General features: G+C 40.6%; 1 protein-coding gene across 6 annotated transcripts in view; it reads left to right on the forward strand.

The window, feature by feature from the left end:
* Positions 1-15417, forward strand: part of LOC120555780 (protein diaphanous homolog 3-like) — a 188877-nt gene that overhangs the window by 118229 nt on the left and 55231 nt on the right. For 5 of the 6 annotated variants that reach the window (XM_039794835.1, XM_039794838.1, XM_039794837.1 and 2 more), the window contains 2 exons: positions 14127-14222; positions 14811-14873. In XM_039794835.1, coding sequence (XP_039650769.1) covers positions 14127-14222; positions 14811-14873 — 159 coding nt within the window. The remainder of the gene's footprint in view (positions 1-14126; positions 14223-14810; positions 14874-15417) is intronic. The other variant, XM_039794839.1, reaches the window with a different exon arrangement.

Consider the following 15417-nt stretch of genomic DNA (forward strand, 5'->3'; position numbering starts at 1 on the left):
CTAAGATGTCTCAGAAATGTTTTAAGCCACGTTCAGACATTTGAATGATTGAAGGAATGAGGGTCAGCGGTTGAGCACACAGTCAGGTGTAACACTGCACGATCGTCTGATCAGAGAAGGTGAATTTTATTTGGACCACATTCCAAGTCCAAATAAACACATAGAAGCACACATGGTATATTACTTTGCAATGTGTAAAGATGTGTTTCTACTGTTTATCAGTTACTCACACTGGACTACCTGGATAATATTTCATGTCTCACTGGTACCTGAAGTAACATGACACCACCAGCGCAGCCCCATGCGTTGTTTTAACAGTTTCAGGTCTAAAAACCTGCTTTTATGTAGCTCCTTTTCCTATTGCATTTTACTATACTTTTACCCAGTTTAAGAAAGCACAGCTTCCTCTGTTACTACATGTTTATATTTATGACCTTTTCCTGAGAAGCATTTAACAGTTTTCAGGCTTTAATATGTTACTTACTGATAACCGTATGATGGGTTGTGTACAGGTTCAGAGTTGGACTGGCAGACCTCTGGTTTTGCTTTGCAAATGTGGTATTTTCTTATCAAAACTACATTGTCGTGTGTCCTTTGATGTTCCCCTCCGCTGGATAAATACTTTATTGAGTGTTGTATGGATAGATAGACCTATGATTTTAACTTGACCTATATTTCATCCATGTGGTATGTGGTTTTTCACTCGGTATGCTTGCATATTGTCAGTAGAGGTAAAAATGTCCTTTTCAAACACTGTCCAAGGCTGTGGGCCTCAGGGATAATGTAGCTACAATGATAACTCCATGTACCAAGCAGGTTCAGACATGGCTATGAAGAAGGCAATGTCTACCTTATGCCAGAGCATATGGTTCCAACTGCCAGTTGTTGTTTTTTCTTTCCCCTTTGGAGCTCCGCTGATGCCATAAACTTGTTCAACAGTGCAGCCTCCAGACCCATTTCCAATGCCAAAGCCAAGGTTGGCAGAGCAGTTGAGTTTGGCAGTCCCAGCCCTGCACCAGCATCTATAGCTAACATGACTATGCCAGCCACTGTAGAACTCCTGTAGACTTTAGGGTGCAAGTAGAGAGCCACCGTGCTCCATCCAGGCCAATGTACTGCTGTGAGCATACTACTGAGCCAAACCAAGGCCTCTCTTGGCTGAAACATAATAGAAACACTAGGAATATAACTCCATACATAGAGTGCCTGAAGTTTTACAGTGCTGGGCTCATCCGAATGAAGGGTCAGGTCCAGTTGAAATTATTGAACAGGATTTTGGTGCATAGGTTATGTGCTGTATGTTAGTCCAGTTGTGTATGGGGTGCTGTATCTGAAAATACCAGCAACAGGGTTAACTTAACTTTTCCCAGTAGGCCAATGTTGAACTGTATGGGTTGTGTTTATATTAGTGAGGCTCAGTAATGTCCAGTGATTTATAATGAATAATGAATGGCACGGCTCTGTGTCTGCAGTTATTGGCAGACACCATATCTGGAGAAGGTGCTCCTACCTATACCATTAATTCAGGCTAAAATGTCATATTTAAAATAGTTTGTATAGTTCCCTATCAATCTGTGAGAGAGAGAGAGAGAGAGAGAGAGAGAGAGAGAGAGAGAAAAAAAAAAAAAAAAAAAAAAAAAAAAAAAAAAAAAAAAAAAAAAAAAAAAAAAAAAAAAAATGCCTTTTAAATACATGTGTACCCTATTACCCTTTGGTCTGCTATTATGTATGCAGTATTTGCTGTAACATCACACGTGTGCATACAAGCACCAGTCCCCAGCATGAAGCGTGTTAGTGGCAGCATCGTGCTGTGGGGATGCTTCCCTGCCAAAGGCCCTGGAAGGCTTGTGAGGGTAGAGGGTAAAAATGAATGCAGCATAATCTAGAGAAATCCTCCAAACAAAAATATGCCACATTTTTTAAGAGAACTGTGACTTTGAAAACCATTTCATTTCCAGCAAGACTAGCTTCTCAGATGAGAGTCCAGACCACAAATAAATCAAGAATTTAGATGCCATGAAACTAAACCGAGCCGGAGTGGTTTTGTAAGGAGCAATGAGGAATAATTGCAGTGTCCGGATGACAATAACCTAACCACATAGACTCAAAGCAGTAATTGCTGCGTCTTCTAAATATTTAATTGAGCGAGTGAATACATCTTCAATTACTGTAAGAATTTAGGTTTTATAGTTGTACTTAAGTTATATCAGTTTGTTTTCACTTTGGCATTCTAATGACGTTTCAGTTCATCAGTGTTAAAGAAAAATGATTAAAGTACATCCACTTTGTTTCAGTGTTGTAAACCAAGAATAGAGACTTGAATAGCTTTTTTATTGGCACTGTACATATGTGTCCTTATGTGAATTTTAATGACTACTACTGTGTTTCAGTTTACTTGCTCAGATTGACAGCTTGGACTTCTTTTCCCTGTGCTTGTGTGTTGAGTTGTGTTTTTACTGCAAACTTTTCTATTTCGGAAAAGTAGTTCAGAAATAAGAAAATCATGAGAATAAACCTCAGCCAAATTTTGTCAGATAGGCTTATACAAATATGCCCAGAGCTTGAAATGTATTTAGATACGCTCAAATTAAGATAAAGCTGAAGGCAAACTTAGTGACATCCCCAGGAAGTGATGTTTCTGGCAATGTAAAACACATGCGCACGCACGCACACACACACACACACACACACACACACACACACACACACACACACACACACACACACACACACACACACACACACACACACACACACACACAGATTGTTAGGATGAAATGAATATGTGATAGAGATTTGGCATTGTGCTGCCAACCCAGGACAGGATTTACTCACTCTCTCTCTCACACACTCTCTCACTCTTGTCTGTCTCTCAGCCTATTTATTAACTAAAGAGCTTTCTCTTTGTTTGTCAGGGAGAATTGTCCTCAATGGAGATTTTCTCTGTAATCATCTGATTATCCATCAATTCCCTAAAAAGCCCCAGAGAGACTGCATATCCACATTATGCTGAAGGGCACAGCAATGAGAGACAGGGGAAGGAAGGGGGAGGGCTTCCAGGAGGAAATGATCAAAATGGATTATAGCTTCTTTACTTGCTACAGGTATCTGCATTTAGTTTGGTTTTAGCTTTGCCTACTTATGCATTCCTGAAACGTGAGCTTCTCCCAGTTTCCTTCTCATTTCTCTGTGTCTCTTTTACCTGCCACAGACTGGGCCTCTACCGTCCTACACAATAATATGCAGTCTGGCTTCGTCATCTGCACAGTGTGTTCTGGCAGTAGAGCAAGAGCATCGACTTGCATACATTTGCATAGAGCCCTATGAAGATTGAAATTCAGATTGAATAGGTGTTTTTTTCCCCTCCTCCTAGAGCTGTGCCTGGCTTGTGTATGACAAATCTGTTGCATTAACTCCCAGGGTAGGCCGGGAGCGGGAATGTTTGTGGAGCGACAAATTACACATTAGAGCTTTATTTAACATTCCCTACATGGCTACAAGCGATGAACTATTAAGACGTCAAATACAAGAACAGCTAGCAATGCAACCCTGCATGCAAAGATGCTAAATGCATAGGAGGGACATACGAGAGAGATATACAGAAGAAAACATTTTTGTGAAGCTTGTAAGAACATACTTTATCTCATGAGATTGTCCTTAGATACTATAGGCAAAGTAATGTCCTTTGTGTCATGCCGTAGTATTTTAGTGGTGCACTACTCACATAGTTGGTTTACGTTTGATACAATTTTATTTTTCATACATTTACTGTTATAATAAACTGACAGTTTGGTGTCTGCTAGAACCCACTGGACAGTGGGCTGCTTCCCTGCGTTGCTGTGGGAAACTAGCCTAACAATGTCCTAATGTTCGCTGAAGGCTGGACCGCTGTGTTCCATGAAGTGTGAATGTGTTGGAGCCAACACAAAGCCAGTTAAAAAAAAAATGTCTGCACTGGCCTCTATGGTGTGAAAGTTACGCAAGTCTGTTGAACCTTGTTAATAAGTCTGTTTCTGTTAAACCCAATTGTGTTGTTGCGTGGTACTATAGTGCCACAGTACATCAGTGCTGCAAAGGGTGTGGAATAAGCATGTTATCGCCACTAGTTGGTAGTTCAATCTTCAAAGTGTTGTTTGTTGTCTGTGAGGCTTTAATGTAGTAATTTGCTTTAGCTTTTTGTGTCTGGAACCAGGTCTGCTCAAACCAAAGAAATGTATTAGGGGTGGTACGGTTCACAAAACCCACGGTTCGGTTCGTAGCACGGTTTTACGGTCACGGTTTTCGGTTCTGTACGGTTCTTGTTATTTTTTTCTTTTAATCTTTAACACTCCAGAAATATACTTAAGCATATGATGTATAGCTTAATCATCCACAATGTAGGCTACAGTATTAAATAATTATATTGTTATATCATGTAATCATGCACAAACTGAATTTGACTTGACTTTAAACACATTATTGGGACCATCTCTGAGGAAAGCTAGGTTTGATGATTTCAACAAGCTTTTCATTTATTTGGTGAAATGTGTGTATTGCCATCTCCAGGAACTTATGTGCCTTTTTAGCACATGAAGATTGAAATATTACAGAATAGCAATTGAAATAACTTGCATTTATCAAACTGCCAACTTCAGAGTAGCTCTTACAGAAATTGTATCCTTTAAAAGAAAAAAGAGGAACTCTTAAAGCTCCGTCTTTTGAATAAGTCAGAATACGTTAAACATAAAAACAGTCCTGGGCTGGGACACATTCATACGGTTTGATAAAGTAATTATTGGACTTTAACTTATCATTGCACTTACAATAATGAGCGTAGCTGTCAGGGCCTCCTGTACATCTCATGCCGCTTCAGCGACTTTAGAGTGAAAAAACGTTACAGCGTACATTGATGTTAAAATGTATACATGTTGGCAGGATGGTCTGAAATGTTTTGCACGGTCTTTCGCTGTACGTTTTGTTGGTAACTTGTCCACACCTCTTCTTTCGCGCGAAAGGGAAACACACTGTCTGAGGTCACATACGGGGACCTGATGGGTACAAGGCTACATTGCGCATGCGTCGAACCGTGAGGCACACACACGCTCCGAACCGAGACAAGCGGACCGAACGGTTCGGATGTTTTTTCATGAACCGTACCACCCCTAAAATGTATGTCTGTTTACAGTTTTTTCTTTTTTCTTTTGACATTATTCAAAATTAACTTTAAACAAATGATTACATCAGTTAAATTAAATTGAATCCAAATTGCTTCTCTTATACCAAATACCCAGCATTTGTTAGTTGTTGGCTACTATAGTATATAGTATATATATAGGGATGTACAAAAGGCACATATTGCCTAATTCATCATGGTGGACTGATGAGATTTTCTTGGACTCATTTGCTCATCATCATTCTGATTCATATTTAAAATTGTTCAGCTTTGTTGTATTTGTTTTTAGCTGAATGTCTATGTACTTTGAAAGGAACAAAAAGGCGCACTCAAATTCCCTGCATGTGTTCACACTTACTTAGCCATTGAAGCTGATTCTGACTCTGAAATCCATTTTACCCAGACTTTGTACTACCAAAACATCTTGCAATAGAGCAACTCTAAATGGTGACATTTCAGGATGACTGCCTTTAACAGATTGCTGAAGTGCAATGGTTCTTATCATTTTCTCCTTGTGGCATCTTAGCAATATTTTCTTGCGACCTCCTATCATACTGTAAAGTGCATGCCCATCAGTCTGTGATTTTCACAGACTGATTGACTTTGAATAATTTGTAGCGGTCTGAAGGGGTTAAACTATACACTATATTTGGTGGTGATGGCGCAGTGGATATGACACGTGCCTTTGGTGCGGGAGATCCGGGTTCAATTCTCACTGCGATACATCAACCAATGTGTCCCTGAGCAAGACACTTAACCCCTAGTTGCTCCAGAAGCGTGCGACCTCTGACATATATAGCAACTGTAAGTCGCTTTGGAGAAAAGCAAAGATTTAGATTTAGTTTTTCAATTTTTTTCTACTCTGGGTATCATCTCACAACCCCTTGTGGGAGTCCTGACCCCAAAGTGGGCAACTGTTCTAATGGGTTAATGATAATTTGATGGGATTTCTCTAAGAATGTTTGGATTTATCACAGGTGATTAGGTTATTGCTTGCTCATTGGCTAAGGTGTCACTGGTAACAAATGACAACTTTTAGTTGCAGCAGCAAAGACTCCCCTTTTTCATTTTTTTATTCAACAGTTGCTAGGATGATCAGCAGTAACCTATTACAATATTTATTAGCTGGTTATGGTGCGTGGCTGTCGTTTGTACATCCTATCATCCAGTGAATGTCTTGACTACTTTCTGCTCAAACTGTCAGTAAAGTGGAACAGAAGACATCCAATAGAGAGAGAGAGGGTGGGGCGGGGGGGGGGCAGCAACTGGCCTTGCACCATTTGTCTTCTAAATGTCCAAGGGAACACAGTGGGCGACCTGCATTCATTGTACTTAGGCATGTAATTTTCTCTTCTTAGCTTTTCCATCCCAGCCCAATTGACCCTATTTTTTGCCTTGCTCTGGCCCACCTCAGCTACACACTGCGTCTACCGGGTCATTGTCCTGATGATAAGTGCCACATCCTGTCGAGTGAAGTGGCGGGCGGCATCAGTCCAGGTCCGAATAGGGAGTAGACATCGACACGCACACACGCACACACGATGCATTTCCAGACAATGGAAAACGATAGTCTGAACACTCTCTGATTAAATAGGTGGCGATTGAAGTTTCACTACAGACAGGAGGATAACTACAGCCTTTTCCCAGAGGTGGAGGTTAAGTTTTGTCTTGATTCTTCTCCCAGAGTTTATTCTTTTTTGCAGTAAACACCTTTTTGCTTTTACCTTTTTGTTGATTTGACTTGTATACTCGTACATCTACATTTGTACACCTAACTACATATTTTCCACACATTCATTTTCTTTTTTCCCCACAATATGGTCAATCAAGCTAGACATGCCACAGTAGAGCACATTGGGCTCACTTCATGCTTTATTTTACTACTAAAACGTGGGCCTTGGAGCTTTCTGTAGAGCCGCAATGAAGAAGACGTGAACACAAGGAAGGCAGACACTCTTGCTAATCTTTAAATAGGCATCAGAATGGCCTAGACTGGTTTGTGAGAGCGTCTTCATTCTTTGTGAAAGTTAAAGCAAAAAGCCTCTGTGCACATTGCACACCTGTCATGAGAGCTCTGATCCCAGATGCAGCAGAATAGAAATAGGCAGGCGAATTGTGCACATCAAAGCACCAATCAGTAGCTCTACTGCCAAAGCTGGGATACCACTCTTCACTGTCCCGTTCCACTCACTAGTCTTTGTTCTCTTGCCACATCCTCCTCAGCACCACCTTTCAGAAGCTGAATGACTGTTTCAAGCCCATTTCACAGCTACTAGCTTGACTAATATTCCTCTGCCATGTGTTCCTCCTCCATTACTATCCATGTGACATGTCTGTGATCTCTCTCTTTCTAAGTTTGTGAGCATGTGGGTGTGAGTATATAAATATGTGTTATGATTTTCAGTGTTGGGCTGTCTGAAAACACCTCTTGTCTACATTCTATAAAGCAGTTTTGTGTCTTGGCCTGTCTGAGTTGCTTCTGATTGATGTGTAAAATTGGACTGTTTTTGCTCCTGTATATTCCTGAGGCGGGAGATCTTAGTGGGTTTCTTTTTCCTCGCCTCCTGAGGCACACAAAGTGTTTCATGTTCTTGTGGGTTGGAGTCAAACGGAGTACTACACATGAAGGCACACACTGCAGCTTGCGATAGATTGATCTTCTCCTTTTTGCGTGTATTCTGTGTGCTATCTGTATTTTTGTGTATTTGTCTATGTGTGTTGTTGGGAGTGTAAAGCTTGCCGCCTGTCATGAATTGCCACAGAAGTAGAGACAAATTTGGACGTCGAGGAGCATTGGTTTTCCTCAGAAATTCTTTCTGCCTCTGCTCTGTGTAATGATGAAGAACTGAGCGCACACATCAGCCAGAGGAGGAATGTAACTGTTGCGAATGAAAAGCAAGTGCACCCATAGAAGCAGGCAGGCAAGGAAGTGGGCCATGACATATCCGTATGTGTGTGTTTGTAGTAGGATCTTGGTGTGAGGTTTGGCCACAACCACAGCCCACCACCCCAGAGACCCTCCGCCCTCAATAAAGGAGCTTCAGTGGGTTTACTGTAAAGGCTCCATGTACTGTGGAGCTGATTAACAGTTTTTGTAGGTTTGCAGAATGCCCAACATGGTGCCGCATGGTACTGTATGCATGAACAAAGATGAAAATTTCAGTTTTTAGATCCCATGGTACAGTGTGACTGTAGTGGTTGTAGTTAACGGCGCATGAAAGGGTCTCCGATTGCAAGAGATGAGGAGAAGAGCTTGTAGGCATCTGACGGAGGTGACGAGCTTCAGAGGTTGAGACTGCAATCCCAGTCCTCATTAATAGCTTTTGAAATAGACCAACGCTGTCTGCGCCTGGACATATGTAAAACAGACACTCAAACATGTTCTCAAATGAGGGGCTTTGGATTTAATTCAAGTGCAGGACTGGACATTTTACACATTTTGTTAAAGTGATGGTTCGGAGTAATTCACCCTAGGGTCCTTTGCAGTTTTGCAGTTAGCGGAGTAGCGTTATCAGCTGAATAGCTTAGCGCGAGGGCTAAGCTATTCAGCTGATAACGCTACTCTAGCTAACTCTCCCAATGTTGGACCCAGGTGAAAAAAGCTTCTGGGGGGGTGTTTGGCTTGAGGTCATGGTGCAAAGGATCCTAGGGTGAATTACTCCGAACCATCACTTTAAGATTAACCAACGACAATCATGTTCATGTTGACTTATTGACTTAAAGTGAATACTTAGGTAGCCTTTTCACATCCAAATCATATATTCTATTTAGAGTATGTATAACTGTTATATCAGTTCTAGTCCGTTTTTTTAGTAATAAACAGATTTGAGTTGTGTATTCAGTCACAATCTGTGATGCTGGCAATAGGCTGGTCTTAGCGCAGCAGACTAAATCAGACACTGTGTGCTCGGCAGAAACACTTGCTATACAATTTTTTCTTATGACCTGTTTCTTGTTTTATTTTTTTTATTTAAAAAACATTTGTTTATTTATACACCTTATGAGATGTCCTCGCTTTACAACAGATTAAGGGTCAGCATATCGGGGCTAGTTGACCAGCTTTTGCCCTCCACCATAAATATTTTTTTTTTCACCAAATATATATTTGAAGTTTGCCCTTTTCTGGCCTACATGCAAAACTTGTAGGAATGGTTAAGAGGACACTGTACTGTAGCTACAACTATCAATCTAAATACAATCTGAATTTCAATTAAAATAATATAAACAAATCAATGCTGTGACTAACCCTACTTAATAGGTCTTACTATGGGCAGCGCTTGGTATCCTCAATACACAAGGGAAAGTAAAAATAAATTAATAGAAAAAGGACCCTAAAAACCTAAATGCTTACATTTATTCTACTATCATTGTCATCCCATTTACATGCATGACACTGTCAACAAAAACTATAAGCTCAACTAAGGGAGTATTCATTGCAGAGTGTTTGTACCAGATTGCATTAGCTAATGAATTTAAAGTCAGTGTATTTGATTTCAGTATAATCACATTTGGGAGGCTGCACATTTGCATGCTGGGAATCTAGGAAGACAGCCTGTCTGGGTCACTGAATGACTAAGTTATCATTCTGGTATAGGGGAAAAAACTTTCTGGCTTTTTTTGTATTTCTTTAAAGCAATCACACTTGTCTTGGGCAGCGCTAAGCTCCAGGTGTAGCGAAGATGGCCCGCAAAATAGATAGCTGAAATAGGCAGCCAATGGAAGGCATTTATACCAACTGTCTGCGTTGTGTGAGTCAGATTGCTGAATGATTGATTGGCCATTATTGGAGCCAGCGGTATAAGCTAAAATCGTACTCATTCTGCCCCCGTTTCCAGTTTTATAGGGATGTTCTGGATTGCAATTGTGCCTCAGTCTGGTCACCAAAATGTACAAAAAGGTCATTGCCATACTCGTGTAAAGCTTTAATTTGTGCTTGTGCCCAATTTCACAAAAATAGAGCCCCATGTATTGGTTTAAAATGTGATGGCCTTGACTCAGTAGAGCATCTGGTATCATCACAGTCCTAGTCAGTCATAGCATTACTTTTTTTTTACCTCCAATGTGTATTATTGCTCTACAGGGAATTGTCAGACAAAATGGAAGGAGTGAGAAAAACACACACAACCTTAATCAGAGCAATGTCCTCCTACTCTTCAATAAATCATTGGTTGAACCAAACAATCACACCATGGCTGGCGGTCAGGTTAACTTTTTTGACCACAGTGGCTTTTTACCAGCCACTTTTTTTTTGCCTCATAAAAGTTGAAAAACAGGACTTGCTGTGTCTCTATGATCCTATCCTGTCCTATTCATGGTAGCCTACTCATGGACATTGCGCCGTCATCACTTGCTGTAGTAGGGGGGCCCGCCTTGATAATACTGCATAGGGGTCCGGTGTTGGCTCGTTACGCCACTGCATATAAGAGATGAGAGGACTGACAAAATCAGGAGTAGCCTACGCGCACCACAACAAAAAAACACTGGTGAATGTGGACCATAACACATGAGTTGTTGCAACTTTTTTTGTATAGTTCTTAAAAATAAATAAAAAAACTTGTTTTGGGGAGAATAATAATTAGTACTATTAATTAATTACTCTGGGCTGAGATTTTCTAGGAACCTTACCAAAAAGGCTCAGGATGATGATGTTGGTGGCTGGTGGATTTAAGACACAAAATAATAATTTATTGAATGAATCAAATATGAACATATCTGTCAGTGGCTTGTTGATCTTTACATTGTTAGTTAATTCCCTATCCTGGGCTGGGACTCACATTCATACGGTTTCATATTGGACTTTAACTTATCATTGCACTTACAATAAAGTATCTGTCCTCAATTTAGGTCATCCTGTAGGTCCCATCTGCGTTTTTTCCTGCATCCACCGTGTGTGATTGTGTGTTTGTGTGCGTGTGTGCGCGTCAGTTGCGGGGGAAACAGAGCAACAGGCCAGCCCGCTGCAGACAGCTGACAAGATGAAACAGCAGCAACTTTCAGAGACTTAAGAGTGAAAAATCGTTCCAGCGTACATTGATGTTACAATGTCTACATGTTGGCAGGACGGTCTGAAAAGTGTTGCACGGTCTTTCGCTGTACGTTTTGTTGGTAAATGTGAGATGTTGGAGTCACACACGTCTCGTCTTCATAACATAAACAAGGAAATTAATTTGACCCGTTCTCCCTCCCGCTTGGTCAGTGGCTGCGCGATAGGGACCCCGGCTGTCAATCAATGTCTTCCAGTGATGCGGGCCCCTGATTGGACTAGGTCCGTAAGCAACCGCGCACCCTGCTTACCGATAATTACGCATCTGAATCACTCAATTTTCATTGGCTACCCGCCAAAGTGGCAGGTAGATTGACAGTGTTACCCGCTAATTGCAAAATTCACCCGCATTTGGCGGGTGGGCGGGTGTTAATTTCATGCCCTGCTGGCGGTACAACTTGGCCTCTATGGAGCTAATGAAGTTGTAAGAACTTTTCTAGCACATCTTACACTAATAAATCGGTCGTATACATGCTTAATATAGCACACAGTGTTTAATTGCATGTAAGCATATAACATATCTATATTGATATTCCAGTTTTACTAAATGTGGAGGCAAATATTGTGATTTCTTTATGAATACTGTGCCATTAGTTGTGCAGCACCAGTATCAGTATATATGTTAAGTGTCCTTAGACTGCATGCCACAGTGACACTACCTGCCTTTGGCAGGATCCTTTGTTCTGTAAAACCAAACTCGACATATAGCTCAGTAGGTGACAGCAAACGAGAAATCCAGAGCAGAGCACTCGCTTTCGTTGCTGTAGGAAAGTCGGGGCCTGGTGCTGAAGAAAATTCACTTTGGAAGTATGAGATATTAACAAGGGTGCACATAATGTCAGCAAGTGTCAGCGTGTTGCTGAATCTTGCTGACACGTGAAGTTTAAGTTTCAACTGCTTCTCTTTTACTGGCGTTAGTTCAGTCCAATTACAGTTCTTCCTTACGGTACAATAAAATAAGACGCACGAAAGGCAATTATAAACTTGTGCTTTACTCTGTAGGAACAATTTGGCATACAATTTGGCGTTATAAAACACAAATGTTTACATTTCTTATTTTTTATTGATACAACATAAAATAGAATTGCAGTAAATATATTTGATTTAATTGTCGGCCAGTGGTTAAACCTACGAAAGAACCGCTAAGAAAGGACGCTAAACTAAACAACAAAATGAGACTGATAGACAGCATGCGAATGGCATCCAGCCATCAAATGTAATAAAACCATCATTGTGGTTGCATTGTAGCGTGTAGTTTTTAATGCCAGTGTGTCGGTAGTGGAAATGTACAGTTCAGTGGTAAACAGCCCTTTACATCTGCATGGTGGTTGACAAAGACTTCAAATGGCATTAGCAACACAGAAGCAGTTTTGAAAAGAAACACCCACATATTCACATTCGGATGTCAACCACAGCATAAACCTTTTATTGACAGTGTGTGTTCTCCCTCAGCATTCCCATATACCTGCTATCTTTTTTTCCTTCTCATCCACTGGAAGCTGTTTTCACAGCAAATTACTAGCCAGGTCCATCATTATGCCTCAGGTGTCAGGGCCAGGTTTTCAGCTGTACCAACACAGGACATGATTTACATGTCACATCTTAAAAGTCTTTCTCTTTCTACAATACATCTGCTTCCTGTTGGTACCCCAGCTGCCACAAAGTTCTTGATATTATGAGTCAAGAATACTCTACTGTAAATACCCCATGTTGCCAGGCTTTTGTTCCATTTCAGCTTGACAGTACACTGTATGTCACTGTAAATGTGACTTCATTGCTAGTTAAAATCTTTTTTGTGTTTTTTTTTTTTTGTCTGCTACAATGCAATGCATGACTACATTGCCCAAGGTTGCATATTTGCACAGCAGGTTGTCTACAATAACCCGCCGACTTGTACATTACTGGATTTGCTTGGAACTACTCCCATCGTTATTCCAGCACTTGACTTTGGGAGTGGACGTGTCATATAGCAGGTCCTTGTTCATGGCTTTTTATGCCGCCTCACTCGCCGTGGCCGGAGGCATTATGTTTTTGGGTTGTTCGTACATTGTCCGTCCCTTTCTGATTAACACAATATCTCAGGAACCCCCGGAGGGAATTTCTTCAACTTTGGCACAAACGTCCATTTGACTGAAGGATGAACTGATTAGATTTTGGAGGTCAAAGGTCAAGGTCACTGTGACCTCACAAAACATGTTTTTAGCCACGATTCATGAATTTTTCACACAAATGTATAATAGGATAAAATTATGTCGTGATGACCTTTAATATCCATAAGGTCAAAAGTCAATGAGTGGCTTCGCTTGTGTGCTCGGCTTTGTACTGTTTTGTTTTCTTTTAATACTGATTTTGGATCTCCGCATTTGGACTGAATCTGTTGATACCCTCTGGTACAATACTGCCTGGATTAAGACATTGATTTTGGATCACAGACAGTTTGGAAGAATGGAGCTTGTTGGCAAGCTAGCCAGCCACCAGCGACTGGAGAACTTCACTGTGACGTCATAATATTTTGCAAAAAGGCTTTTATGGCAATTATTCAACGCCATAACTCAGGAACAGATGGGGAGATTGTGACACAATTTCACATTTGGTCAGATACGGAATTGGGGACACTGATTATATAGATATTATGTGCCTCTTTATTGAATGCCTTCAAAGTCTTCACTACATATGTTAGTCTGAACAGACATGGATGTAAACTGCAACAACTGCATTGGTTGTTGGAGGCATACAAAGCAAGGCGGTGATATTTTATTTATATATCACGTTTTGCGTTTATATAGTGGCCTGCCATTGTAAGTTCTAAATTCTTGCAATCAGTTGGCAAACCTCACCACTAGAAGAATAGTGCACTTTATCTGATTTAGTTTTTTATTTATTTTTTTACTTCCAACACCCCCTCATTCGATTTCTTCTTGGGTTTTTCAGAGAATGATGAGACAGGTGTGATGGATAGTTTGCTGGAAGCCCTACAGTCAGGAGCTGCTTTTAGAGACCGCAGGAGGAGAGCACCAAGACCCAGAGGTGAGTCTTATATCTTCTACCTACATTTATTCACAAACAAAGATGCACACATAAAACCTATTACACATTTTGTCCAGAAAGAAATGTGGGTAATTTTCTGATTCCAGTTCAAAAACCACAAATAACCTGCCAACTGGATGCATATTTTTCTTGTTTTGTTTTTAAAAAGCTGAGTGAATTGAATCCATCCTTGTCTTCTCATGCCTTTGCTCCATACACTCTCATTCTCAGTCACTCGCAAAATACACTAGTTTTTTGTTTGTACACATGCTTGCTAGCAGCACAATGCTCAGCCTGACAGCATTACTACTACAACTGTTTGATGTCTGGATCTCAGTAAAAGGTAATAAACACCCAGTTTATTTCTGGCAGTCTTAAGTCCAAAATGAGGAATTATGTACATGTTTTGAATGGGTGCTCATTGAACTTTAGGGGCAATTGACAGCTGTGCCCTTAAACACAGTGTTTCTTGTTAATGAACTTTTCTTCAGAGCTATTCTCCAGATTGTGAATTCCTCCTCATGATCTTTTTAATCCCTCTTAGTATTGTAAGATATGTTTGCATTATTTGTCCACTGCCCTCCACAGAGAACCAGCAGCAGGTGATCAGCCCCAGCTCCTTCCGCCAGGTTCTCAGGCCTGTTAACCATGGTAAAGCAAATCAAAAAAAAGCTAAAGCCTCAAGCATGCTCAGCTCTGTCTTTTATCTGCTCTTGGAAGCCAGTCTTAAACATCTGTTGCATGTATTGCAAATTCCCCTCAACAGTTTATATGTCCTGCTTTTTACCATTTCAGTTGTCCTGTTGCCTTTTTTGTGACCTTGTGTGTGCCTTCTAAAAGTGTGAAAGGCCATTTCTAAAACAGTTTGTGGCTGTGCGATGCGCAAGCTGTGAGAGAAGCAGGTTGAGGTTCTTTGAAAGCAGTGTGTGGGCTGATCTGGCAGCTCAGTTTGATAAGGTTCCTAAATTGTTCAGTAACTGCAGCATTTTGAGTTGAAGTCTATGCTTTTAAATGCAGTTGGGGTCTTTCACATTTTGAAAACCTTATATACATATATAAAGGAAGCTACATATGTCTATTCACAACTGTACAGTAGAAGTCAAGTCAAATCTTTTTATTTTCTGGATAACATTTTCTCATCCTGAATTTCTCACTTCTGACCTATGTACTGCATGTTTGTTAAGTGAGGCATCAA

The sequence above is a fragment of the Perca fluviatilis genome, chromosome 3 (genome assembly GCF_010015445.1).
Source record: "Perca fluviatilis chromosome 3, GENO_Pfluv_1.0, whole genome shotgun sequence".
Classification (NCBI taxonomy): Eukaryota; Metazoa; Chordata; class Actinopteri; order Perciformes; family Percidae; genus Perca; species Perca fluviatilis.